Below are 26,448 nucleotides of genomic sequence, written 5' to 3' on the forward strand. Positions count from 1 at the left end.
AAGCGTTTTTTCCTCCGTTTTTTTTGTACTATCCATCCGACTCCAGTTCAACATTAAGATGAGAACAATTTATTTTTCAAAGTACTTGTGTTTGTCGTGGATTCATATTGTTCTTCAAAGGAAGTATTGGACAGATTCATTTCAGAAACTGGTCGAAGTCCTAAATACCATTAAAGGACGAAAAATATTTCCACCCACCAGGACATCTGTACTTATAGGACTTGTTCTTTTTACTCAGAACAGGAAAACATCCACAACTGACGTTTCTCGCCCCTTATGATGTCATCGTTCAGATAATGGACCTTTATGATTGTAAGGATGTGTACGATATGAGCCGCTCGCTGCGGCCGCTGACTACCCTTTTTATTTGCGTCCATGCCAACGTTGATGATCTTTGGAACACGAAACGGAGGAAACGAGATCTCTGAGCGGGACAGCGGCGCTTGTTGTCGAGAACTCCGGCTCGGATATGGGCTTCGATACCGTGAAAGGCAACGCTTGTTCTAGGGAATCGTCGACGTATATGCTCACAAACATTGACGTTTTCGAAGCAACAGCAGGGTGCGACAAAAGAGTGTCGGTTAGCGCATAGACAAGCAAAATCTTCGATTGTTCGAGGAGGGAGATACATTCGAGCGAAGCAGATCAGTTTTGAAGAGATTAGGGAAGATTTCGTGCCAATTTTTGCAATATTGAAACACAGTCAGAGTTGTAGAGTTGTCAAATGTGAATGTGATTAAGGAGGTGAGGAAGAAAGATGGGAAGAAGGAGAAAAAGGAAAGAGTAAATTGGCCAGTGGTAGTTTTTGCTGATCACTGCTTTTATTCCCCAGAATAAGAACTTTGGCTCACCAACACCAGGTGGATTCTTATAGAAATGTTCAAGAAGTTTTTTGTTGTTGCTGTGTTGTGTGACAAAATGTTCAACAACAACAGAACAACAACAAATTTAAACACGCTTTTTGCATTGAAATTTGACTAAGGCCAAAATTGAGGTTAGTAAAATGTCCAACACCGCAGAGTATGAAGCAACAATCATTCGTCTTAGATACGTGTTCTACTTGTAGTATTAACCGATTCTGACGGAAAATAACCAGCAAATGATATGGAGTTAATAGCGGGGCGTTATCCAGAATTTATTGGTTGCAGCTGCATTAATGAAGTCGTCCCGAAAGCTCTGAGCTCAGCTCCTTGGACTGCGAACAGCAGCAGAAGAGGTTTCGTAGGCAACAGCAGAATTGAGAAATGGCTATCAAAGTGGGATTAAGTGCGAACCTTGATATTTTGATCAAATATTAAAGGAGGAATATTAAGCGAATTCACAGCATGACGTTAACGCTGGAACAACACAAGCAAACTCCATCTGTTCAGAAATTACCGTTAGTTAGTTAGTTATAACTTAGTATTTATTTAACCTACATACATCTACATACACGTGCATCCAAATGTCCTATCCATGAAGGCAAGTTATAGGGCGAATGAGTTAACTCGAAAATAAGTGAAAGATGTAGTTCCAACAAAAATCCATCCTGTTTAAAATTTTTAACTAATTGACTTCAGGAAAGCCTACACAATGGTTTCATGTTTGTGTCGCTAAACTATGACATGTCAGCGAATCCAAAATGTACAGTCCTTAACCGCAGGGTGTACTGCGCACGACAGTTGTCCCCTAGTTAGATATCAAACAGTCACTCATTCAACATGCTCTAAATGTTCAAGGAACTATCATATGATGTTAATTTCGTGTATAATGAAGTTACAACATCGTGCAGGTGAAAGTCCAAGTGATAAAAATTGCGAACCTTGATATTTTGCACCTACATCCTTCATATAATTCTGATAACATTCATTGGGGGTTAAAAATAACAATTACTAATTAATTATTTCTGTGACTCCTTATCTTTAGAACGAGATGTGTAAAAAGAATCTCGGGCCGTGTCTGTCTACTTTTCCTGGTCTCAGTTCCACCTCTTCATGTGGATTCTCAGAAATCAAAAACACATGAAAGGGAACTAGTTGACGACGAAGTCTATCGACGTACTCAGCGCTAACCATAAGCTAAGAGACAGTAAACAAAATCCCCAGCAATGTCGTAAACAGACATCCAGGAAAAGATTTGGACTTCCTGGTCGGACGGACTGACTACGAGCATCCGAAGAGTATTTCGAGATATCAAGATTCTCAATCTCTTCGCTTACTAACTGCAGTTCAACAGAGTGCTTTTTGTTTAAAGAAAGAGAGAGAGAAAACCAAAGCAACTGAGATTATTTATTCAACAATGGAAAGGAAATGAAAGGTTGAGTTGAATAATAATAGTTAATCCTTCTGTAGGAAATAGGTACAGATAGTAAGTAGAAATAGACAACATGAACTTCTCTCGGAGATTTGTAGATCAGGGTTGCGTTTGAAGAAAAATAAGGAAGACAGCAAACAGAAATATTCGTGTTACTTTTGAAAAAGGAACTATAACGGTTTTACTTTGTATTCGTGTACATAATATATATTTTTAGGATGTGTATCCAGAAAATGATGAAATACGCCTTTGGGATCTGTGCAGATCCGATCTTTCAAGCGGAAGATTTGTCATAGCACACATATGCACACGAGTTGTTTATCAGAGCGCTACGTTCTCCTAACGTCGAGCAGTTACCGAACTCGGTAGAGAAGATTTTTGACGCAGTTTTCCCTTCTTAATCATGCTAAATTCTTAATTTTGCTTGATCGCCAAAGGATAAGGAATAAAACTCTCAACTATCAATACTTTTAGGATGCGTCGATGTGTTTGATCTAATTTCTTTCTAATTTTCTCCGCAGCTCCAACGCTTTTGCACAGATGCTTGCATTGAAACGGTTTTCAAAGAAATTTTGATTATTTCAATAAACCAGTGTCATTGTTAAGGTTCACCGCTAACATATGTACTCTTCTGCTGTTTACTCAATTACTTTTTTTTGTGATTGTTGTTTCCGAACATATTGCCAAGAGGGGAATATCTGACTTGATGAACTTATGAATCACATGGTTATTTTCGGTTAGAAAAAGATTATCTTAAATTCGTGTGGTCTCCTGTTACCACTTGTATAATTAACTATTTTCCAGTGAAAATAGTTGATATATCAACATGACCTACAAGTTTATCGAGTCTGTGCTCCTATTGAATTATATTTTGGGAAGGTCAATCGTGATTAACGGTCGAAGCGATAGGAATCAATCGTTTTTTCCACAATATCCCGAGTACGTGCACTCGGAATCATTGTTTCATCCGATTTGATGCGAGAATTCCGATACTAGCAACTGATGTCATCGGCGTGACATCATCGTTGCGTTGCAATCAGATCAGCTGAGCTGGTCGTATTCAAATGTGCGACGACTGTAATGGAGGTTTTTGTGAGAATACTCTCACGACGCTGTAATGCGTTGTTATTGATTTCGTGGAGCAGATCGGAATCTTCTTGCCGGAAACAACGAGGTGCGAGAAGGGGCAGAAAGGAGGAAGTCGATGGTCGTATACAGGCTTTAAGTAGATTAGTCCTAATGCGCAAATAACCAGTTATTAATGTGCTGGATGTGTTCACCCAGGTGAGCGTGATGATTCTGCCGCAAGGCGTGCCCCTTGGAGTTGTCGAATGTAATCCTGGTTCAATGTACTGCTAGTGTTAGCCCCAGTTATGGCCAATAGATTCACATTGAACTGCAGTCGACTTACTTTCGTAAAACAACTCTCTAACCTCATAAATGATGCATTTTTCAAATCGCAATGGATGAATATTTCTCCAGGGTAAGTGAATTTCAGATGAGCGAGATTAAAAGCCTATCAGAAGGATGGAGGAAAATTCTGAGAAAAAAACAAAGGAGGGTATATTTTAAGCAGAAAAGGGTTTTGTTTTTTTTTAGTTTCAAAAAATAGTGGAAATGTGGAACACCGAATTATTGAAATTAAAAAAAAACTAGTCAAAAAATTATCGGAAATAATGGAAGTGTAGAACATTGAACATGAAATCAACCCACTCATAACTCTACCTTTAAAGGCATCACCCCACGAATCTGAGGAGATGCAGATTTCATGTGGAGTATTTGTATACGGGATCGCAGATCATAGAGAGGGGGTGATTCCGCCCATTTCTTCCTAATTGCCGCAAAAAACGGTCCGGAAGATTTGGCGCAAGGCTGGCGCGCTCCAGTCGATTTCTTTGTGGAAAATAGTGCGCCAGAACGCCCGAAGCCGTATCTTCAGGGCCGTTTTTTTACGGTTAGGAAGAAATGGACGGAATCACTCCCTCTCCATGATCTATTATACTATACCGTATACGAATACTCCGCCTGAAATCCGTACCACCTCAGATTCGTGGAGTGATGCGTTTAAAGGATCTTTTTCACGCCAGTGGAGGCATGAGTGCACACTTGTGATCCGCTGAAAGGAAACTTTTCGCTGCTACCATGCTTTCGTTGCGACCAACACACGCTCAATCGTTGTTACCATGCGCAGAGCCACTGAACATCAGCTGCAATCAATTCAGCGTATCGTTCCACGCATTCTCATTTTCAACGACGGCATACAATGAATCACGAACTCTTCCGTCGTTACCCTATTGTAGCCATTCCTCGCTTTTCGATCCGCTGGAATGGGCACGAGGTTTTTTCTAAGTAGAACGAAAGGAAAAGCATAACGAATTGTCAAAATCTATGGGTTTCATCAGAAAGAGCTAACTAGACCTATGTGCATTCGGCGCTTCGCACCACTTTCTTGAGTACTTGGTCTCATATTTTAGTTTTGGAGTGTAAATGAATGAGAAATAGTGACCAATGTAACAGTGAGTGCGGACATTTTCTACTAGTGTGGCTACAAATTCTTTAGGTGGGATCTTGATGATTCGGCTCTTTCTTCATAGGCCGAAATCAAGGGAATCAAATCTGATCACCAAGAAAAAGCCAAAAATTATGGACATACGAGCTATCCACATGGAATCTGCCGAAGTGAACAGCTCCAAAAATCAACACACATACACCGCCATCCCTGCGTTTCCTGCATTCAAACTGACTCGTAGATATCACTGGCTGATATATTAAGTATTTAATTATTTATTTGAAAAAACCAGCAAGGATCTCGTGTCAATTCCAGTAGTTTTCTAGTTTCTCATTCACGGATGGTACAGGATACTAGCATTTCCGATTCAGCTCAGAAAGAATTGTGATGTTGAGCTCACCACAATTCTTTCTAAGCTTTGAAACGCGTCCTCTTTCGGGTGAAGGTATTTTTACAAGTTCTGCCTAAGTTCCAAGAAAGCAAATGTGGAAAAGAGAGGAATATGAAGTATTTGTCAGCTTGGAGTGTCTTATTCCCACTTCATGTGGTTCTCGCTTCGCTGTCCAATAAAAGTCGAAAGTTGTAAAAGTTGTGACACTTTCTGTAGAGTCGATGTATGAAGATCAGAGAAGTCGCTCAAAATTACGTTGTTGGTAAAATGGATGCGATTACTTCGATCTTCGATATTGTAACGTGCGAAGTGCTCCATATCCGAGCAAAGACGCTCTTGAAAGTAATCAGCAAATGACAGTGGAATTTTGTTCAATCATTTAGTTAGTTACTCATTTATTTCTTTACTCTTATCGATCTGTGGAACCGCTAAAACGGTGATCGTTATAAAATACAGTAATAATAATCCCAAAATAAAATAAAAAGTGCTCCTGCCACTGTACGAGACGATTTTGGTACCTTGCTGCTTGCAGCGAATCTAAGAAATACTTTTCATTTTTGAAATTTAGATGCTACAACAAAATTTCAAGAATAAACCCCAGAAACTTTTTTCCGATTTTTTTTTTATTTAGAATTATTTGACTCGCTTGTTCAATTTCATCTGAAAACCTTATCAAGCCGGGAACTTCAATACAACATTTTTCGATTGTAAGGTTCTGAAGGGGATGAAAACACCAGAAGATCAGTTAGGAATAAGGGTTGCAACAGTTCTCCTTCCCGTGCGGCTAAACTCAAAAAGAGTGTGGACTAAATCAGTACCGCTATTAGTATCATTTTTCATGATTTGATCCTTTACACCAACATTTAGGCATTTTGTTTAATGGGTACCTTATGGAATAATGTGTTTGCCCTGCACTACTACCAGATGGCGAGAAGAACACTTCGCTTCAGAGTAGCTGCGTCTACATCTCTCGCTTCGCAGATTTGCTTCCCCATATGTTTAGTCGGATGCGCGCGATGCTCCTTCGATTGCAGGAGAGCAGAGAAACGAGGGTGGGTCAAGCAGTGAGAGGAACCGCGTTAAGAGCGGGTCGCACTCACGCTGATGAATATGTTCAAGGCTAAGGATACAGCTATGAGGAAGCTCGGTGGATAAGCACGGAGTTCGTCTCCCTGGTGCTCAGATGTGTGCGTACCACGTGAAAACCTCAATATCATCATTCTTTTCAGGGATACTTCTGGACATTTATGAGTTTTCTTTTTAAAAAGCACCTGCCTTGGAGGGAGTGATGTGTTTCAACGCTTGAGGACTGTAAATTCAATTCTCAAGTACCTTGACTTGGTAATATCCTAATCACTGAAAACAACGCGAAATAAAGGTCAGCGTGGGCTCTGCATTCAAAGAACGGACTTGAATAAAATCGCTTCGTTTCAGAATACTTGCGGTGAAGGCAGCTTTCATATTTCACACAACTCATAACTCTGTTTGAATCGACATTCTTTGACAAAGTTAATTACAGCATAGCTTGTTACCATAGATTGCGTCAACAAAATACTACAAGTGATCTTTGCTGCTAGCGCTAATTATTTACGTCTACTTCAAATTTACCTGGCGCATGTTTAGGTGCTCACATGGACTTTAAAATCATAAACAGATCTAATTTCATCTCGAGCTAGTGCTGTAATGAAAACGAAGCAACTGCTATCTCTGCGCCCACTTAAAGGCAGCATACCACGAATCCGAGGTGGTGCGGATTTCAGGTGGAGTATTCGTATGCGGGATCGTAGATTAAGGAGGGGGAGGTGGGGGGAGGGATGATTTCGTCCATTTCTTCTTAATTGCCGTAAAAAACGGCCCGGAAGATACGATTTCGGGCGTTCCGGCGCGCTATTTTCTACAATGAGTTCGATTGGAGCGCGCCAGCTGCCGCATCTTTGGGGCCGTTTTTTACGCCAATTAGCAAAAAAAAATGGACAGAATCACCCAACTCTCCATAATGTACGCCTTCTCTCTCCCGCCCCAAAATAATGGTGGCCTCTCCCTGCCCCTGGCAGGCAGCGGCCACCCTTATTTTGTTGAAAAGCGGTATGGGAACACCTTTGGCCGCAGAATTTTCTTGCGGAGCACGTAGCGTAGCAAAAGCGTGGCAGATCAGCAAGCGCGGGCGCACGCGCCGCGTCCGCCTGGAAGTGGACCATCTATATTGCTGACACTATAGCTGCTGGACCCCAGCTTGCTAGATGCTTCGTAGGAAAACTAAGGGCATTTCCCAAAGTGTTCTTCATTAAAATCAAGGAAAACTGAGCGGGACCCACTCACACTAGTGATCTACGCACCCGTATCTTTCCCAACATCGTCAATTTCTGCCTCGGACGACAGTGTTTGGAGAAATGTTTGATATTCGATTTTCCCAAGTTGCAGATAACTTGGAAAATGGTTTAACTCACAGCGACAACACGAAAAACTTGCTACAAATCCAGAAATCAGATGAATCAGCAGCGTCTTACGATTAGTCTCTGTGCACCCGATCGTATGGGAAGCACTTTACTCGTACAGGTCCAAACAATTGTTTCGTTAGGTAAAAGATTGCTGAAGCCCCGAATCCAGATCGATCTCATTTCTGGGACTCTGACAAGTGTTTCGCATTTTTCTGTGATGCATGTAGGCTACGTCTCGAAATTCACCTGTTATTAAAAAGAATCCGACATCGGAAATTCCCCCGCATGCTGCCTTTAGCCAGGCAAAACCAGGATGATTGGAAGTAGGACTGCTGGTGCCGGTTTCTGAATGATGGTCTTCATTGAATAGACTTTTCATGGTCTTTTACCATTCATTTCTTGCGATGTTTAACTCGGGAGGATAACAGCAGAGTTTCAATGACAACCGCCGCAACTTTTTTCGGAGCTCGTGAGGACTTCTCCAGGTGAGAGGTCCCTTTCCCAAAAAGCGCGAAAGTTCGACCTTCCTTGAATCTTGGCATAGAGATTGCAACTTGTCGACTTTCGAATTGAAGGAAGAGTTGCTGCGTTTGAATGTTTCGTTAGCAGTAATAAAGTTCGTTAACAATCTTGGCTCTTGCTTCAATTTGACAATCGACAGGGTCCTTTTCCCTTTCCTCCTTCTCCTTTACTGGAGATTGTTCGGAAAATTTTCAAACATTGCCCAAAGTTATGGACCTTAGCATGGGTTCCGAAACAAAAAAAGGATTCTCAAGAGAGAGCCAAAAGCTAGAGGTCCGAAAGAGAATACGGAGATGTAAATGTAGTTGGCGCCTTCGATTAGGAAAGGAAAGAAGAAAGAGAGAATATATGTGTCGCACAGAAGGCAACGACCGCAGCAGACGCCTGACGCTCTCATCCGGTTGGAAAACCATGGTAGCATATATGTGCAGTTTCCAGTTCTGTATGGAAAGTGATGACACGTTATTCTCGGTTACTCTTAGTGTGAAATAAACGATCCTATCTGTGAATTATGATCAAACCACTCGCAGAAAAAACAGCCAAATCCAAAATTCTTCTTATATTAGAGTAGAATTAGAACTATTAGAATTCGTGTACGTAGTGAACTACGATCCATTTCAAACAAACTGAAACATGTTGACGTAAGTTCATGCAAGTTGGGAGAAATCTATTGTGTATTAAAGTTTCAATGATCAATTCTTCAAAATGAAAAATATGTGTTACGATAGCAAACAGAGCTCGTAATTAGGTTGTATAGAACTTTTGTGTATTGAAAGAACAACCACAGCAAAGTAGTGAGTATTTGACATAAATTCTCCTTAGTTTACTTTTCTTAATCAGCTTTGAAAGGAACTAAATGAAAATCAAAGACTGAAGAAAGATGAGCGGAGAGATTTTCAAAATCATAAGAAAGCCAGGAGCCCCAGATAGACATAAGCTGTATGGAGCATCAAAAAGAAAAGGGAAATGTAATACTAGAAACATTGGGATGACTTTTTTTCATCGCAAATGAAGTGATCTCTGAGCGTAGTTAAAGGCATCGCCCCACGAATCTGAGGTGGTGCAGATTTCAGGTGGAGTATTCGTATACAGGATGGGAGACTACGGAGAGGTGGGTGATTCTGTCCATTTCTTCCTAATTGCCGTAAAAAACGGCCCGGAAGATGCGGCTTCATTCGTTTTGGCGCACCATTTTGTACAAGAGGTTCGATTGGAGCGCGCCAGTCTTGTGCGGCGCCGCATCTTCCGGGCCGTTTTTTACGGCAATTAGGAAGAAATGGACAGAATCACCCACCTCTCCGTAGTCTCCCATCCTGTATACGAATACTCCACCTGAAATCTGCACCACCTCAGATTCGTGGGGTGATGCCTTTAAGACTAGGACGCTCCACACGAAAAGGAAAACCCACATCTCTATCAAATCCATAGGTGGTTCCAAAGATCGCAGATTGGATAAAAGTTGACATTAAAACAGAAGACCTTCCTCGCAAACGACATTTTGTTTCCGTCGTTCTCAAAAACGCAGGGGCATCGGCGCTAAATCACACTAACGAAAGCTACATTCCTGGAACCGGCCTAAGCAAACGATAGCATGGTGAAGCTTTGAGCTACTGTGGTTGTCAAGTACGATGACGTGAGTCAGCTTCCTTGAAATGCTACCTCAAAACATCGATTTTAAATTGCGTGCTCTACCTCTTTTCTAAGAATGCGATCCCGGGTAGCAATTAAATCCTAAAAGGCACTTGAAAGCAGACAAACATCTACGAAGAGGAAAAAGCAATGGTGAGATGGTAGACACTTAGAGCCTAGCCTCAGTTCAGGATCTTTTCCTATTCTCCTCATTTCATCCACTAGCGCGCAATCGCTAATCAAGGCTTTCGGCGCGAAAATATTACCCTCTCGAACAGCGAGTGCGCTGGCACTTGTACAAAGTGATAGCTTTTGCACTAGCTATTTACCTCAACGTCGATCCTCACTCAATGATGTCGAATCGAACGGGAGCTTCTTTCGGAACAATTTTCTAAATCGCATTTCGCTCTGTTATTGCAATGAAGATGACATCATTTGTTGGCAAAGATGGTGCATTACGGATGGATTTCAAGTGCACCATGAGGACAGAAGCAATTTGTGGATTGTGCAAAGATTTTAGGATGCTAACAATCAATTTGGGGATGGTAGACTCGCTATGAGTAAATGGGAATTTTACAAAATGAATGCGCTATTCAAGAAAACGAAAATAGAAATGACTGCTTTGAAAAAAGTTAAGAATAAAGAACTTTACTAGGCATTAAACTTGTTGCGCTAAAAGCTAACTATGCCTGTGCGTACGAAACAAGGAGCTCTGTAATAGTGAGCCTGAAGCAATCGTCCAGGATCAACCTCCTCAGAGTAGCAACAGCAAGGAAGATGGAAGTGGACTGACTGCTTGGAATAAAAATTTGGTTATGTCAAAAATATGTGTAGTTATAACATCTAGTAGATTTTTTTCCTTAATTTTTTGTGACTAGACGCAACGCAAGCGTAAGCGGTTCTCGCTTCGTCTGCAAGTTCGATGCCTACTACTGCCACTACCCAGGCCAACGAAGGCTTTCATCCAATCGACATCTACAAAACCCCGCAGTTAATTGCTATTCACACAATATCACGTAAATTGGTACTAGACTTGTCTCAAGAAATAAAAACCATTGGCTTGATACATCGTTTGAATATTTTGCGATCTCCCACGTCTTATACAAAGGACTTCTACAGTCTCGATATAAAGCCAGACGCCTTGGCATTTCCCAGAAGGAGTGAAACCGAAATTCGAGCATGTGCAGATAATTCCAAAAAAGTATGCATGATGGAGGGAAAAGTGAGCTGACCCCGCTAAGCAGAATCTGCTGGGCATTCAACATGGTGAGGTGATCTTTAGGATTTTGGATTGGGATTTTTAGGATAGTGTGGTTTTCTCTCACCATCGTATGCAGTGATGAACTACTTGTTATACCCGGTACTTTTTACGATACGTAGCGCGTGTCAACTGGCAGCCACTAAGGACTACTGAATAGATTTTGTGTCATTGATATAGTGCGTGTTCAACAGTGAAATAGTTAACCAAATTTACATTACAGACGCCAAAACCGAAGTCACTTTGAGGGCAGCAAGTGGAAGCCGTGATCAATTAAAGCGTGGACGTTACCCGAGCAGTAAAAAAAGAACAGCAACGCTACTACAGGTTCTCACGTTCGATGCCAACAATGAGACTCTGGCTAGGGAGCAGCTCAGCCTAGAACAAGGAGGAATCAATTCCGAGAAGGGGGAGCGAAGGATGGGCCAAACTTTTAACCCCTGCTTTTTAACGTTGTATTTAGAACAGCCAAATAATGTACGCTTCCTGTGTGATCAATGACAAACGGCTTTGGACACCCACAAATATCAACGGGATATCCTACGCTATTGCGCAAGGATTACTCGAAAATTATCCTGCTTTTCGGTTGATTCTTAAAGTGTTGTGCTTAAAGGCACCACCTCAGATTCGTGCGGATTCCAGGTGGGTTATGTCTATACGGAGTCGTAGATTGTGGAGAGAAGGGTGATTCTGTCTATTTCGTCCTAATTGCCGCATAAAACGGCCCGGAAGATACGGCTTCGAGCGTTCCGGTCCACTATTTTCTACGAGTTTGATTGGAACGCGCCAACCTTGTGCACGCGCCGCATCTTCCGGGCCGTTCTTTATGCAGTTAGGAAGAAATGGACGGAATCACCCTCCTCTGCATGATCTACGACCTATAGGAACTCTCCACCTGAAATCCGCAGCAATCCAGATTCGTGGGGTGATGCCTTTAATGCACATAATAGGTGTGAAAAGGGTGCGGTTCATCTCCGGGTGCGGTCCCAAAACGAGAACCGACGCCCAATATACCATTCGCAAATAGCAAAGGTAGATCCAGTTTTGTCACAGTATTCCAAAAAAGACTTATCATGACCATTTAAAAGGAGTATACATGCAATAAAGAATAAAGTCACTAGTGTATCAATCCACTTAGGAAGCGACAACGCGTTTTAATGCAATTCGTAATCGTTAGGGAAGCTATGAATCCGTGTTAGACTATCCAGAGAGCTTCGTAGCCCAGCCGATGCATCAAGTCAGTGTTTTTTTCCTCTCAGAAAGTCTCAGTATGGTACCAATTTATCGGCCCCGGAGGGATGAAAGGCTAGGGTTGGCACTAGGGCGGTTTAGAACCATCGGCTGTATGGCCAGAGAGGACCTAACTTACTTCGCCACACCCTTCCGGAGCTTAACCAAGAACATAGAAAAGAAATAAAAACAAAGTTACAACAAAATAACTGAGTGTAGTATACAGTAAATTAAAGAAACCATAGAGTCAGAGGAGTTCCTGTGCTTATCCGCTTATTCCTACCAAGTTCTTTTCTTTGAAATTATTTTCGTTTCCTGTTCCTAAAAAGAATTCTTTTCTAACTGTGCTGAGAAAGCTATTTCCTCGTCATGAATTCACTATTAAACAAAGATCAACCTCAAGAGTTCACGACCAAGTGAACCACAAGGTCGGCATAACAATATGGTGTGGAAAACATGTTTATCAGTGATCAAAAATCGGACAACGAGGACAATGGTCCAAGTGAAAATAAGTGGGCGAGCAGTGGATTTGAATTACTTGCATCTGTTTAGACAGCTGCCTGTGGCTGTGAAGAGTAGACTCGTGTGCGTGGAAAAACATGGACTAAGATCGAAAGATTAAAAAACACCCAGTAGTGGACACGTTTGAATGTGACGTGAGTTCTACGAGTTGTTGACTGTGGAAAAATTGAAGCATTTGTAATTGAAACCTTGAAAGAACAAGATAAGTGCGTGAAGATATAAGGCACTACTAATATGCAACTAATTAATTTATAATGATGTAACGCTCTTAGACTAAAAACATTTCCCGAGACCGAAGAAGAATAAACAATAGGCAGGCATCCTTCGTACCATCATCCTGTCTAAACTTAAGGGAAAAAGTCTTGTTGGTTTTCCTTCTCTTTTCTATAACTGCCTTGACGGATCGTATGGAGGTAGTAAACCAGCGATCATCTGCAGTAACTCGACCTTCGAATAGAATTCACGAGTTAGTTTATTGAATGGATCCAGAGAATAGTGAGGGCATGGCGACCACAGGTGGCAACCACCGCAATACCGATTTAATTGCCCATAAAAAAAGACTTTATGGGAGTAAAATTCAAGCCAATGCGATATTGCCACAAACTACGTACTTCTATCTCTATTTTCGGTTCAATTTTTATTTTCTTGTTTTCTGAAGCAGCTTTGGGCTAAACTGTGCAACAAATTGAACCCGTGAGCTCCTCGCTTTTCTGAGTTTTCATGTCAGCGCTTACTCTGAGCTCATGGGGAAATCACTCAAAAACTGCTGAGCATATCAGTTGGATTAAGCCGCACAGTTATTTTCTAGAAAAAATTCAAAAATTTTACCAGTCACCAATCTATCTTCATATGTTCTGCACTACAAGGCCATATTTTGATAATTTTTTGGAGTATTTTGGAAAAAAAACTGTTGCAAATTCATTTTCTGGACAAATGATTTATATTTGAGAAATCAATCAATTAGGCCTCTGCAAAAATTAAGATCAGAGATCTGATGAATGTTTGACTCCTAGATCCGTAAGAGATAGAGATGAGCACAAGCAGACAGAGAAGAAATTGAACTTGAAATTAAGCAAATTAATTGATGTCAAATATTCAACATACCGTAGTCAATCGAAAGTGCCATCAAAGTGCAAGTCATTTGAGAAAATGGCCATGAAAAGGACGACCGATGTGTCCGTAAAAAGCTGCAGTGCCAATCTTCATTGTTGTCAAAAAGTGCATTGAAGCACTTTTCGAGAATAAGCAAAAGGGCATTATCTAAGCGTTGAAAAACGAGTCAATGCAATGCACGACCTACGTCATTCATAAGAGGGAAAAGTGCAACGGTTGTTTGAGAGAAATGAGCGGGTGGTCGGTACGTTATGTTCGAAATTCACGTTTACATACAGAAAAATGTGAAAGAACAGTTAAAAGTGCAACGGGGATCGTCGCGATGGCGAACAGCGGAGCTAATCGGGGGAAATATCGGATTTGAGGAATCGAAGTGAATCAGAAGGGTCTTCAAGGGCCACTGCTTGTTGGTTTGAAACACAACTGTTTCACTAAGAATGTACATTCATAAATTTCATTAAATTGTTCAAATATCGACACTCTCTGGGCATGTTTGGCGCCGGGGTCGGAGGCGCCCACTGTCGTCTGCGTGGTCAACGCGTCGGCGAGTTGGAGATCAACCAAGCGGTTCATCCTTTCCAGGTCTTCAACTGGGATTGATCTCGTCAGAACATCTCACCTTCTGTTTTTAGGACAAAAAGCATTTCCTTTAACTATTGGTTAAAGTTTTGTTTGTTTTTATTCTCTTAAGTACTTTAGGTGACAAAACACGTACAGGAAACATGAAATTTTCAGAATCTCTGCTTCACAAGTACATACTGGGCGCCATGATCAACGAAGAAAGATCAAGCTCTCTTTGGAACTTTTTCTTTCAAAAACTGTCAAGGTTCTATGTGTTATAGTTGAAGACAAAATTTACGTTCTGCTCTAAGTTTAGAAAATTTCTCTCCCAAACACGACGTGACTCTTACTCGGTCATTCGCTGAGCAGAAAACTTCAGTATGTCAAGATTTAAATATTGTTCTCTTCCAAATTGCTGAAAATGAGACCGTCTGCAAGAGGCAAACACGAAGGCAAAACAGGTTAACTTTATTTTTTGATAATGATCTGAGGCATATTTCGTCCCTTGACCTCTCCGGTTTAGGGAACATTTAGCAGCCTGCAGGAGCTGGTGAGAGACTGAGCCAGATTTTTTCAGATCTCGAACTTCTTGGGTCTTCCAGAATTTTTTAAAATGTCTTTCTTGGAAAAAAACGGAACAGCAGTTATTCAAGCCCAGGTGTTTCTGTTGCACTAACGATTGTACAGTTCATCAAGAAAAATGACGAAGTGCTTCTCTAACAGCCAGGGTCAAGTTCTCCTAAGAGCGAACTTCATCAACAGTGGGCAATTCGGTCATCAAAACAATAGGTCAATCCACATTTATCTTTTTCAATGCGTCCGTAGTTCTACATCCATGTAGGTGGAGACGAGGAGAAGACAACCGCTTAACACAGAAGGCAGACCACTTTCCGCTGAACATGAGGGACCATCAAGAAAGGAATCACGGCGTAGCTTCGTGTTTGTAGCAAACCTAAGTTTACTGTACGATGCCTCTCGAAGCGCACGTAATCACAGTTTCACAGATCGATCAAAATCTCCTGCCGTTGTTCATATGAACGTTAGAAGCCCCTATTTATTAATTTGTTTATTTATTTATTCATCTTTTATTTTTTCTAGCACTAGTACCGATGCCGTTATCCCCATAGCGGCTCAATCGTGTCGTTCTTTTATACAAAGTGTTCGGTTATTTGATGTGTTCCCCGCTCAATCCATAAATCTCCGAATGAGAGAATTTGCTAAGAATTACATCGGATTTTTATAAACAAACACTCCTCCCCTTCTCTCTCTTAGAGTCTACGTGTTCTCATGGCTAAAGAATACAAAGATTTTCTTTTTCCTGCGCGAAAAGGAACGTGTCTCTATATGTGATTGGAGGACAGAAAATACCGGATGAACAGACGAGAGGATAACCTCTGAATTCAATGACTGGCGTGACCATCCAATGAAATGTTGGATCCGAATTCATTTTTGACTACTTTTTTCGATTATTTCCAGAGTTAGGATAAGCAAGATGAATACAGCGAAGCAGCAGTCAAGTGCTCGTCAAATAAGTTCAAGAACCAGTTGAAGCTGTAAAAAAAGGAAAAAAAATGAAGAAATTGCAGAAGATGCATAGAATTACAGCCATCAAGGACCATGACCAAGGTTGTCGGACGATTTTTCTCAATAGGCTTGCAGTCATGAAACAGAATTGTTTTAGAAACGTCTCATGGATCAGACTTTTCACCTGCGCAGAAGTCAAAACATGTTGCTAAACGGAAACGGCGCGGATAACTGCACTGGTGACTTCTGAGCAATATCCGCGTCTACCACAAGAGACAATGTTTGAATTATTTTAGGCTATCCGCCAAAAAAGAAATAGAGCTCAGCCTGGCTCGTGCTGCTTGCTGCAAAATACTGCAGTCACCTGCTGCAGGCGAGGAAGAAGCACCTCGTCCGCTATTTTCTCATAATTTTCTCAAATGGCAGTTCAGTTTCACCTTCACATTATTCGAACGTGAGCGATCTCCATTGCGATGCAACCTCTAACATTTAGATTAACAATAACGCCATTCATTCCGTATGTATGTAAGTATTGAGCGAATTTCTTTCACGCTTCATCTTGCTATTCACTGTGGTGGAATTCGTCAGCGATTGTTCTGTGTGTGTCCGTTTAGTACACGTGCACTAGAGTGCAGGTGCTGCGTACGAAAAACTACTGTATGCCGGCTGTGCTGCAGCAGCAGTGGAAATCTACCGCAGAAAAAGCGTTAAGAAGGGCGCTAGCGGATCACGTTGACGATGCCGGACATATTGATGAACATGCGACGTTTTGGTGGTGGGGGTGAGTATGAAAAGAGATAAATAAGCAGAAACTGACGACATTGAAATGGATGGGCGTCACGTAAGAAAAAAGCGATGAAAAATATCTTCATCCTTTCATGTTCCCTGAACGAGAATGTGGATATGGGGAGGCAATGGAATAAAGTGGATTATTTCTGAACATACCTACGTCTAATGCCCAGACAAATGAGGACTTCTTTCTGTGGCATATCCGAACCTAATATCCATCTCTTGTACCATTAAATATTTCACCGCATTGTTATCTAGCCAGCACTTACTACTACTTGGTAAGTGGTAGTTTTAGGAAGATTTTCGATGAATATCGATCTTCACTTCGATGTGACTAACTAGTATAATTCTCAAATTACATCTTTCCTTTTTCAGACCACTAATCTATTAATGTTACGGAGTTCGATTGTTCCGGATCTGACTTCCTGTAGGGTGTGCAGGCTCCCCTTGATAGAAGTCATTTTAAGTTAGTTTAAGTTTAGGTTAGTTAGTAAGTTTAAGTTTATATTCACGACTACCTTGCCCAAATAGTTAATCCCAATGTCTAGCACTCTCCTCCTATGCTTGGTAAGTATCTATCAAACAGTTGTTTTCCACAAAATCCTTAGAATGGTCACAGAACACGACCGCTATCGGTAGACAGTCGATGTCGCTGTTTCAAGCGATACGCAGCACTGTACAGAAGGGTGTGACAACGATTTTTTTTTTGCTGTTAAGATTTCTGACACGTGAGGATAACTGTGCCGTTAGCGATTTTTCTTCCTACCAGGGCATATTCTCTTATTTTGATATAACACTGACAAGAAATGAGTGAACCTATTTTTGTTTTTTTGCTGTTAACTCTCCTGTGAATTCACCCCCTCATTTTTGTCCTCTTTCCTAAGATTCCACTCTTTGGTTTAGACATCTGTTTTCTTTTGCAAACTATGTCAGGTTTCTCTTGGTGTAGTGTTCCTTATCTCCTTGGCTTCAATGAATTTTAATGCTCATCATTAATATTCACTAGATTTATCAGCTCGGATATCACCGCACAAGTAATGTGGGAATAACTCGCACAAGAGTATTTTTGGCAGTGATCCAGTGTCTACGCATACTAAAATTGCAGAACATTAGATCGGTGGGAGAGAAAAGCTGGCGTGAATTGTAACATCCTATCATCAGAAGTCTAGAGATGGGACGAAAAGGATGTGGCTTGCGTTTTTTTATTCAAGGTTCTTTTAATGCAAAAGTATTTTTTATACTATAGTACTTCTAAAGAACACTGGTTGCCTCTTGAATAACTCAATTCATTTATTCACCACTCCATTGATTTCTGTTGCTGAAAAAAAGAGATAGGAGTGATTGCTTCCTTCAGTTCTTTTTAAACAGATTCTCTGGAGAGATAAGGTACTTTCATCTACAACTGCTCGTGGTTTCTTTAGAAGAATTTTTACTTATAAGAAAAAGCTGGAAGAAAAAGTAGTGTTTTCCTGGGAGCCAACTGTTTCTCGGCTATTTCTTATTAGAGCTTAAAAAACCTACAATGAGACATCTATCAATTCATCTTAGAAAAAGAAAACTTCCAAAAAAAAACTCGTTCAAAATAAACGAAACAGTGGTGTCGACTGCAAAGTAGTGCCGATTTTCTCAGCACATTCCACCTTTTTTCTCAACAATTTATTGCGAGGAAAAGCCTGCACGGATATGTGCTCGGTGCCGGAGGCGGAATCAGGACGAGGTCATCGCGTCAAGGATTCGTGTTCGTTCGCTCGGAAAGATGTCGTTGTTGGCGTTTTTCCCTACGGGAAGGGCATTCAACACGTCAGGTCCTAACTTTTTGCGAGATGGCACGCCACGTCGCGACAACGCATCGCTTCTAGTCGTCGCGTCAACACTTTTTGCTTAAAGTGCACACAACTTGTCCTTTCTGCACAGGTGCATCGTCCTCTTTCTATGTTGTGGATCTGGGGATCGGCATCTACGGTACCGAGCCGGTTACGGCGACAGGATAACAGGGCGCTCGAGGTTGTAATGCTTTCAAATTAGTTATTTGCGCAGTTGGATATGTTCCAGACTCAAAAGGTAGCTGAGAACAGGGTTAATGAGCTACCTCTTTTGTGCGCCCTTCGACTAATTTCAGTACTGAATTTTCAAATTTTGGGGAGTCATCGAGAAGAGATCAGAAACAGAGAGAAAACGGTCAGTTTTTATTCGGGATGTGAGATGGGACTTCTCAGATGAAATATAAGAGATACTTTGATTTCAACGGCGGGGGATCTTATGGACTAACGCAACATGTCCGCATCTGCGAGGTGAGCCGTCCTTGAACATGTTTGAGCTCATCCTGCAACGAAAAATCTTCGATATTTCATAAACTAGGGGAAAGCGCTGACTTCCTTTTCCTGTGCCTCACCTGCCCAGCTGCCTAATTCAACGCTTCACCATTTTCTAAACAAGAATCATGGAGTCTTTTATCCCCCACAGTCAGTCTTGCTCGGCCGACAACACACATTAACACGATTTCGCTAATAGCCGGAAGTTAAAGTCAGCTGCTTCATGTATATATTGGGGCTTTCGAAACGCTCTTGAGTTAATTGTTTGAGAAAAAACGCATGATATGCACACAAAGAGTGCTCAGGCTCAATGCAGCTTTCACAGAGCACTTTTCTCATTGTATAGTCAAATTCATTTGTATGTATTGTTAATTTATGAACTATTACTCTACAAATAGGAATGGTGCGTTTCTTCAAATGGAAAATGGAAAAAATCTTGAAAATGAAGCAAATCATCAAAAATCAGCAATCATCACATAGAGTGGTAGTAGCACTTCAGGAAGAACTGCATACTACCGGGTTGCAACGAATTGGATTGATCCTTGTCTAACCTTCACTTCTGTCCAGATCACTTATTTGGTTGTTGTTATGGATCAAAAGAGAACTAATCCCTCTTCTTTAAACGATATTCTTGGCTAGTCTATAGTCATTTCAAATTAGTGCAAGTTAAAATAATAGAAAGAGAGTTAGGACGGGGAAATAAAGAAATAACTAACATTAAGCAGAATGTTTTTTGTAAAAAAAATAAAATAATGTACTGAAACGCATAAATATGAATAGAATGACGAGACACTATTTTTTTTTTCTCACGAATTCCAGTCAGCTAATGAGTACATAGAGGTAGGAGGTAGGCACTTAAAAGTGCGCACAAAGAAATGGTTATTTTTACATGCTAAAAATCATTACAAGGGAGAAAATCATTAATAAGCGAAGGTAAACGAAAACGAGGGAACAAAAGGTTATCGGAAACCGTATAAGCAGGGAAATAGCAGGAAATCAACATTCTTTTAGGACATAAAGAAATTTTCCAATTGGCGTCTATTCTATTCCGATTCTGAGAACACGTTAAGTTCAAATTTACAATTATCGCCATTTATTTCTACCGAAAGTGCGTACGAAAATGCGGCAGCAATTCATTTGTGCCATCTAGGAACTGAACCATTCACCGTTCTGTGAATTTGTTTCGCGGGAAAAAATGTCTAATAATGTGACAAGCAATTTCTGATCGAAATCCATTTTTCACTCTTATAAGGTTCGAAAATAAAGAATTATTTGCAATATTTTCACGACAGACCGCATCAATTAAGCGATTGTTGAACCTATTTAGAAGCTTTCGATAACAGCACTAATTAGACACCTTCATATCAACACAACTGAAAGTCAGTTAGCAGAAACTGGTAAAACGTTGTTATTTTATTACTTATAAAATAATTCTGTAGCCTTATAGAAATTTGTCATTCAGACGGATCGTTCGAACTCATCGTGTCCTCATTTTTTTATCACTTACTAGAGTAGCTCACAAATAATTTTTCAGCACGACATTTTCTTTTCTCGTTTTTCTACGAGTTAATAGGACCTTGATGCTATTTATAGCTCAGATAGCCATGTAATACTAATAGAACTCTCTTCGTGTCTGTCGGCATGGGCAGGAAATATTCTAAAAATTGGAGAAATTCGCACCATGAGGATTTAACACTCACCTGGGTTACGTTTAGAATAGGAACTTCAGCTTTGGAAGAGAAGCTCTGTACCCCCTGAAGAAAAGACATCACTGGTTTGCGGAAATGAATTCAGAATTAGGCTCCTGGAATTAAAATCAGAGTAATGCTTAAATCAAAATTAAGCCCAAACGATCAAAGGAAGTATTTGCTGTTGTCAGTTTTTGTTCAGCTCACATCTGAGGTGGTGACAATGTCAGTAACTGTTTTGCAGCTAAGTTCTTTGTAATCTGATGTCAACTTCTAAAATCTTACACCTAGGATATGAGTTAGTAATAAGTTCTTTGGAACCGTCTAAAGTAATTCTTTGTAATCTCTTGAATCTAGTCAACGACTGCAAGTGAGTACAAGTACATACTTAGTATCCTTTGCCATTCACTCTCGCAATAGGTTCTCCTAAATTAACTTCGCCGATCAACTTGTTTTCATTGCAAATTACGAAACTGCATACTGTAGTTATCTCCGTCAGCCCGACCAGCAAGTACGTAATGCAATTTAGCAGAAAGTTGTTATTTTGGCTGAAAGAGAACACTGCAGTTATCACGAGTGTATCCAGATGATTTTCTGGATACCGTTTCGCCGCTTGAAAGATAAAGGTGGTTTTAGTGGAGTTCGTGGAGTTTAGCGAAGCTTTCGGTCACCACTTCCTCCATCAGCTTCAATTTCCATAACGCCTCCGAAGACAAAATAAAAGCATGGAGAAAGAATGCCCTACATGTGGCGAAAGCGCATCAAAGTCAATCATAAATTGGACTTGATAAGCTTTCGTTGAGCATGTGCGGTTCAAGAGAAAAACAAGGGGCAAGGACATGCTCTCGAAAAGCTCCGAAAAGCTTGTCCTCGGAATTCGTGTGTAGATCTTTCGGTAAATATCAGGCGCATGTCCTTCCTGTTTCTTCGTCACACGCACACACAAAATAAGCGGGAATGCACTAAGTGCGATCGTTCCTTGTGAAGCAGGCAGAAGAAGCAAGCACGTGTGCGCCACGAATTGCACTATCGTAGTGCTATTGTAATTAAATCCTATTAGGAGTGTGTAGCGTTTAGCTGGAAAAACAAAGTACTGTGAATGTGCTCTAATACGCTCACGTTGGATTTGTGTAATTTGTTCAAATTATCACGCTAGCCGCAGAAGTTTGTAGTAACACAACTGCTTCAGATAGCAGTTTGGGCCAGGCAGAGACAAGATTGCTCAAAAATTTTGATTTTGATTCCTCCAGCATAAAGTAGTATGGTTACTCTTTCTACTGTTTCCCAGATCATTTGTTATAAGCACAGATTTTAATAAAAACGAGTGAAGTGGGAGGCAAAATCTAGGGAGAAGGCGAAACAATAGCAGAAGGGAGCATAGCACTTCTTCCTCTTCAGCAGTTTTGCGAACAAATTGCGAGTGGATAGAACGCAAATTTGTGGGAATTTGATCCATGAATCCAGACTTCTTACATATTTACGTTGGCTACTGCTTCATGAAATTGATAAGGAGATACAGTTCCAAATTGCAAGGATTAGCAGCAATTTATGCCTAGGTGTAGTAGGATTGCCTTCGGATTTTGTGATTCCGCCCGTTTCCAGGTGCACCATTCCCATTCATGTGGGGAAGCATAGGCTAGGAATTTTTTTTTCCGATGTGATACAGTTCCCAACGCTGTGATAAATTAAGAAAACAATCTGGAGACAATTCTAGAGGAAAGCGTAGACACCGACTAATACAGTTTGGAAAAGGTCGCTTCCTGCTTCCGTAACTTTGTTTTTTCTTGTTATTTATACGATGTTGAAGGAATAAGGGCTGTCACAAATGACATATTTCGAACAGTTAACTGAAATAAACTCTGACGTTTTCTTCACGCCAAGAATCGTGCGATTGCATTTTAAAATCGCAAAAAAAAAACGTTCTGCGTGATATTTCAGAAGGATCTCATCAAGAAACCACAAATTCTAAACGGGTTGCAGCGATAAGAGCATTGTGCTGTTTTTGTACGACCCCATTAAATCGACAGAATATGCACTTTGGATGGAGTGTGCTAGGAAGAGCCTGGCAACCACACAGTTTTTCTTCAAGTTACTAAAGTATCGTCGAAGTTTTTTCGAAGCGGTTACACACAATCACTTTAGACACGGCGCATGGCGTTCTTTGAGGTGCTCTAAAAAGATTCCCATTCCATTGCCGTGAAACTAGCATGTACTTTATGGCTTTTCGAAACCAATAATTTGATAGAAACCGAGAAATAGTAAAACGGATTAACCATCGAACGACCATCTGCACTCATTTCCTCAGTTATTTGGTCGATACACTCAAGGTAGAAAGGTTGAAAAAATGACACTAATCTGAAGAAAGGACCTTGTGTTACATTTCGAGAGCTCCATAATTCGGTCTACACTTCACTGTGGTTTCAATTCATAGCAGCAAGAGATCATGCTTTTGTCTAGAAAAATAAAGAACTTCCATGCCGAGATCTTTCTGCGATGATACGACAGCAAAAGAAAAGACCACTGCTACAACGGACGTCGTGGTAACTCTTCCAAACTGCGTCCCTCTTACGGACCTATCCGGCGTAGGAGTCCGAAGCTGTATCATGGACTTCTCTGAAGTAATTCTGAGGAGACCTTGGTCCCCTTCAAAGACTGGTACTGCACCATTGACCAGATTAAACAGATATGAAATGAAGGAAGTATATTATTTAGAAATTATAGATAATAAATAAAATTGGCGCAGCTTCTTGAAATTGTTTCAAAGAAGTGGGAACAGTTGAACAAGTTACATTATCTACATTACTTACTTAGATACTTAGAGGGCCCGTCTTCACTGGACGTGCGGGCCCTAGCATCTCTTCCACTCGCTTCGTTCGTTTCGTTCGCCACTATCCAAGATGTTCTCAAGGTTTGTGAGTGACGTTGACGAGGTACTTGAGCTGTATCCAGCTGAGCACTCAGCTGGTCCACCCGTGTAGCGAACACGTCACGCCATCTCGTTGGCGGTCTTCCTCGTTTTCCTCGAGGGCGTTTAGCATCTCATAGGATCCACTCTAGCGTTCTTTTAGTCCATCTATCGTCGATTGTTCTCATGATGTGACCGGCCCATCTATGTTCTGCTTTCGATATATATTCCGTTGGATCGCGAAGTCGGAGCTGGGAAAATCGGCTAGTTGTTGTGTGCACCGGTTAAACTTCAGAAGACATCTCTCAAGGGCTCTGTGGGTAGTAAGTAGCTTCCTAGACGTGACAGCAGCGTCTGCCCACGTCTCCGCTGCGTAACAGAACGCTGGAAGAACTGTCGAGTCGAACAGATGGGCACAAGGATCTATTCCGTCAGTTGGTCCGTAGCTTCCCTGTCGGGTGCGAATGCTGCCTGTGGTGCTCTCATTCTTCTATTCAGTTCTTCATTCAAGTCGTTTTCCATGTTCATAGCACGTCCGAAGTATACCTATGACGAAGTTTCCACGATTTGGAAGCCTTCCAGTTGTACTCCGTCCTCGCAGGAGGCGTTCTTCATGAACTGTGTCTTCTTTTTGTTTATTGGCAGTCCTATTCTCTCCCCTGCTTCGTTCAATTCGTTGAGCATCGTTTCTGCTTCATTGGTACTGCTCAAAAAGAGAACGAACGTCCGCGAAACGAAGGTTCGAGAGAAGTCTTCTATCAACACGTATGGAAAGTGATTTCATTGTCCATTGCAATGCAGCCGTGAACAGGTTCGGCGATATAGTATCGCTTTGTCGTACCCCCTTTCCAATGGGTATGGTGAGCAGGCGGCCGAAAAGCTGTATCTTAGTGGTGCATCGATCGTAGCAATTGGCTAATGTCCTCACATACGAGGCGTCCACAATTTGATCGACCAGCGCTGACAGTATTACATTCGTTTCTACGCTGTCGAAGGCTTTCTCATAGCTGACAAAGGTTAGAACAAGGGACAGGCGGTATTCTCGGCAATCCTCTATGAACTTCGAGATGGCCTGGATGTGGTCAAACCAGTTGAACCTCTGACGGAATCCAGCTTGTCCTTGAGACTGGGCTTCATCCAGCGTCCTGGATATGCGCGTGAGGATGATCGTGGTGAATACTTTGTATAACACCCTTAGTAAGCATATCGGACGGTAGTTCCGAAGGTCTTCTCGGTCATCTTTCTTATGTATAAGAACGGTTGGCGAGGTCTTCCACTAGTCTGGAATCTTTTCTTTCTGAGAGTAGGATGTCGTGTGCGCTGCTAAGACTACATGAAGTGGATGGCCACCAGCGCGAAGAAAGTCTGTCGATATAAAATCGCGTCCAAGGGCTGTGCCAGGTTTCATGCTCTTGATAGCGACTCGTACTTCCGAAGGGAGAATCCGTGGTGGAGCTTCGCCAGTGGGGATGATCGGGCTTGACATAGGAGTTGATGAACGGAAAAGGTTCGAGTAGAACCTCTCCGTAATTATTCCCCTCTCACAAAGAGAAGACGTGCGAGTCCTGTCCTCGCTTAGCAAAGCTGCTAGCGAGATATTATATTCGCGGAGATCCCCTCGGCACTTCTTTAGACTCGTTCTTCTTTGTGCTGCTTCCAGAATCTTCTTCTGCCTGTATTTCGAAAGATCCTCCTACAACGCTTTTCTGCAGCTAGTGTTTGCTACTAACATTAGATCAACTGCACTTACTGCATTTAGATCAAGCCTCAAAGTCCTTCTTTCCATCAATTCCTTGGTGGTCTTCGAAATACGATCCAAGTTCGTCGTGCGGGGCTTCGAGGCACGCTCAGCACAGGCTCATAATTCTTGGAGCAGCAGTCTCGTAGTCCACGTTTGGTCCTCCTCGAGTGACAGTCACCTTGGGACCTGAAGACCTCTGGTACGAAATCGCCAAAGACGACTTCTTTTCTCCTTTGTTGCCGATAGCAGATGTACTTTTCCATCGTGTGGCTAAGTCGTATTTTCACACGAAGGAGACGGTGATCAGAACCACTGCAAAAGGATGATACTACCGAGGCGTCGAGTAAACACTATCTCCGGTTGGTGAGTATGTAGTCGAACTCCGCAAGAGTCGCGCCATTGGGCAATTCCCATGTCCACCGACGATGATCTTTTTTTCATGAAAAGAGAGTTCCCGTGGAAAAGGCGAGCGGCGGACAACAGCCAGTCGAGACGATTGACATTTTCATTCCGGTCCCCTAGTCCAAATCTTCCGATCTTGTATTCCTCTTCTGCAGCCATTCTTAGTTTTGCGTTGAAGTCTCCGACAACGAATTTGTAGAAGGGCTTTTCGTTGCGGATCACTTCTTCCGGCTCTTCATAAAACGCCCCCATTTAAGAATTTTTATTTTGGGGAAAAAAAAAAAAAAAAATAAAAAGTTTTTGGGGGAGGGGGGGGGGGGAAAAAAAAAAAAAAAAGAGGAAAAAAAAGAAAAAAAAAAAAAAAAAAAAAAAAAAAAAAAAAAAAAAAAAAAAAAAAAAAATAAAGAAACAAAAACCCACCTCCAACAAAAAAAAAGTTAATTTTTTTCTCTTCTCCCTCCTTTTCCTTTTTCTTTCTCCCAAAAAAAAAAAAAAAAAAATTAAAAAAAAACAATGTTTTCGCGTTGTAAGTACACAGTCTGAGACAGTCTCCATTGCAAGTCGTGCGTGTGTCGCCTTGGTCCAGAATCAAAGACGCCCTGAGCAACCCCTGAGATTTGAT

The 26,448-nt window shown here is 41.4% G+C and overlaps 2 protein-coding genes across 3 annotated transcripts; both read right to left on the bottom strand.

Annotated features, from left to right (window-relative positions):
- Positions 1-24,106: 24,106 nt before the first annotated feature.
- Positions 24,107-25,469, bottom strand: RB195_014070 (uncharacterized protein; the record flags this gene model as incomplete). Of its 2 annotated transcripts, XM_064204174.1 has the most annotated exons (4): positions 24,107-24,229; positions 24,408-24,953; positions 25,017-25,376; positions 25,434-25,469. In XM_064204174.1, 4 exons carry the CDS (start codon positions 25,467-25,469, stop codon positions 24,107-24,109), a joined length of 1,065 nt encoding a protein of 354 aa, XP_064060054.1. The 2 variants fall into 2 exon arrangements, with proteins under 2 accessions (XP_064060054.1, XP_064060055.1); XM_064204173.1 differs by lacking the exons at positions 24,107-24,229; positions 24,408-24,953 and having other exon boundaries at positions 24,960-25,356; positions 25,414-25,469.
- Positions 25,470-25,727: 258 nt separating this feature from the next.
- RB195_014071 (uncharacterized protein) lies at positions 25,728-26,078 on the bottom strand (the record flags this gene model as incomplete). Its single annotated transcript, XM_064204175.1, has 1 exon — positions 25,728-26,078. The coding sequence occupies one exon, from the start codon at positions 26,076-26,078 to the stop codon at positions 25,728-25,730; it is 351 nt and encodes a 116-aa protein (XP_064060056.1).
- Positions 26,079-26,448: the final 370 nt, after the last annotated feature.

Source organism: Necator americanus, chromosome V (assembly GCF_031761385.1).
Source record: "Necator americanus strain Aroian chromosome V, whole genome shotgun sequence".
NCBI classification, from domain to species: Eukaryota; Metazoa; Nematoda; class Chromadorea; order Rhabditida; family Ancylostomatidae; genus Necator; species Necator americanus.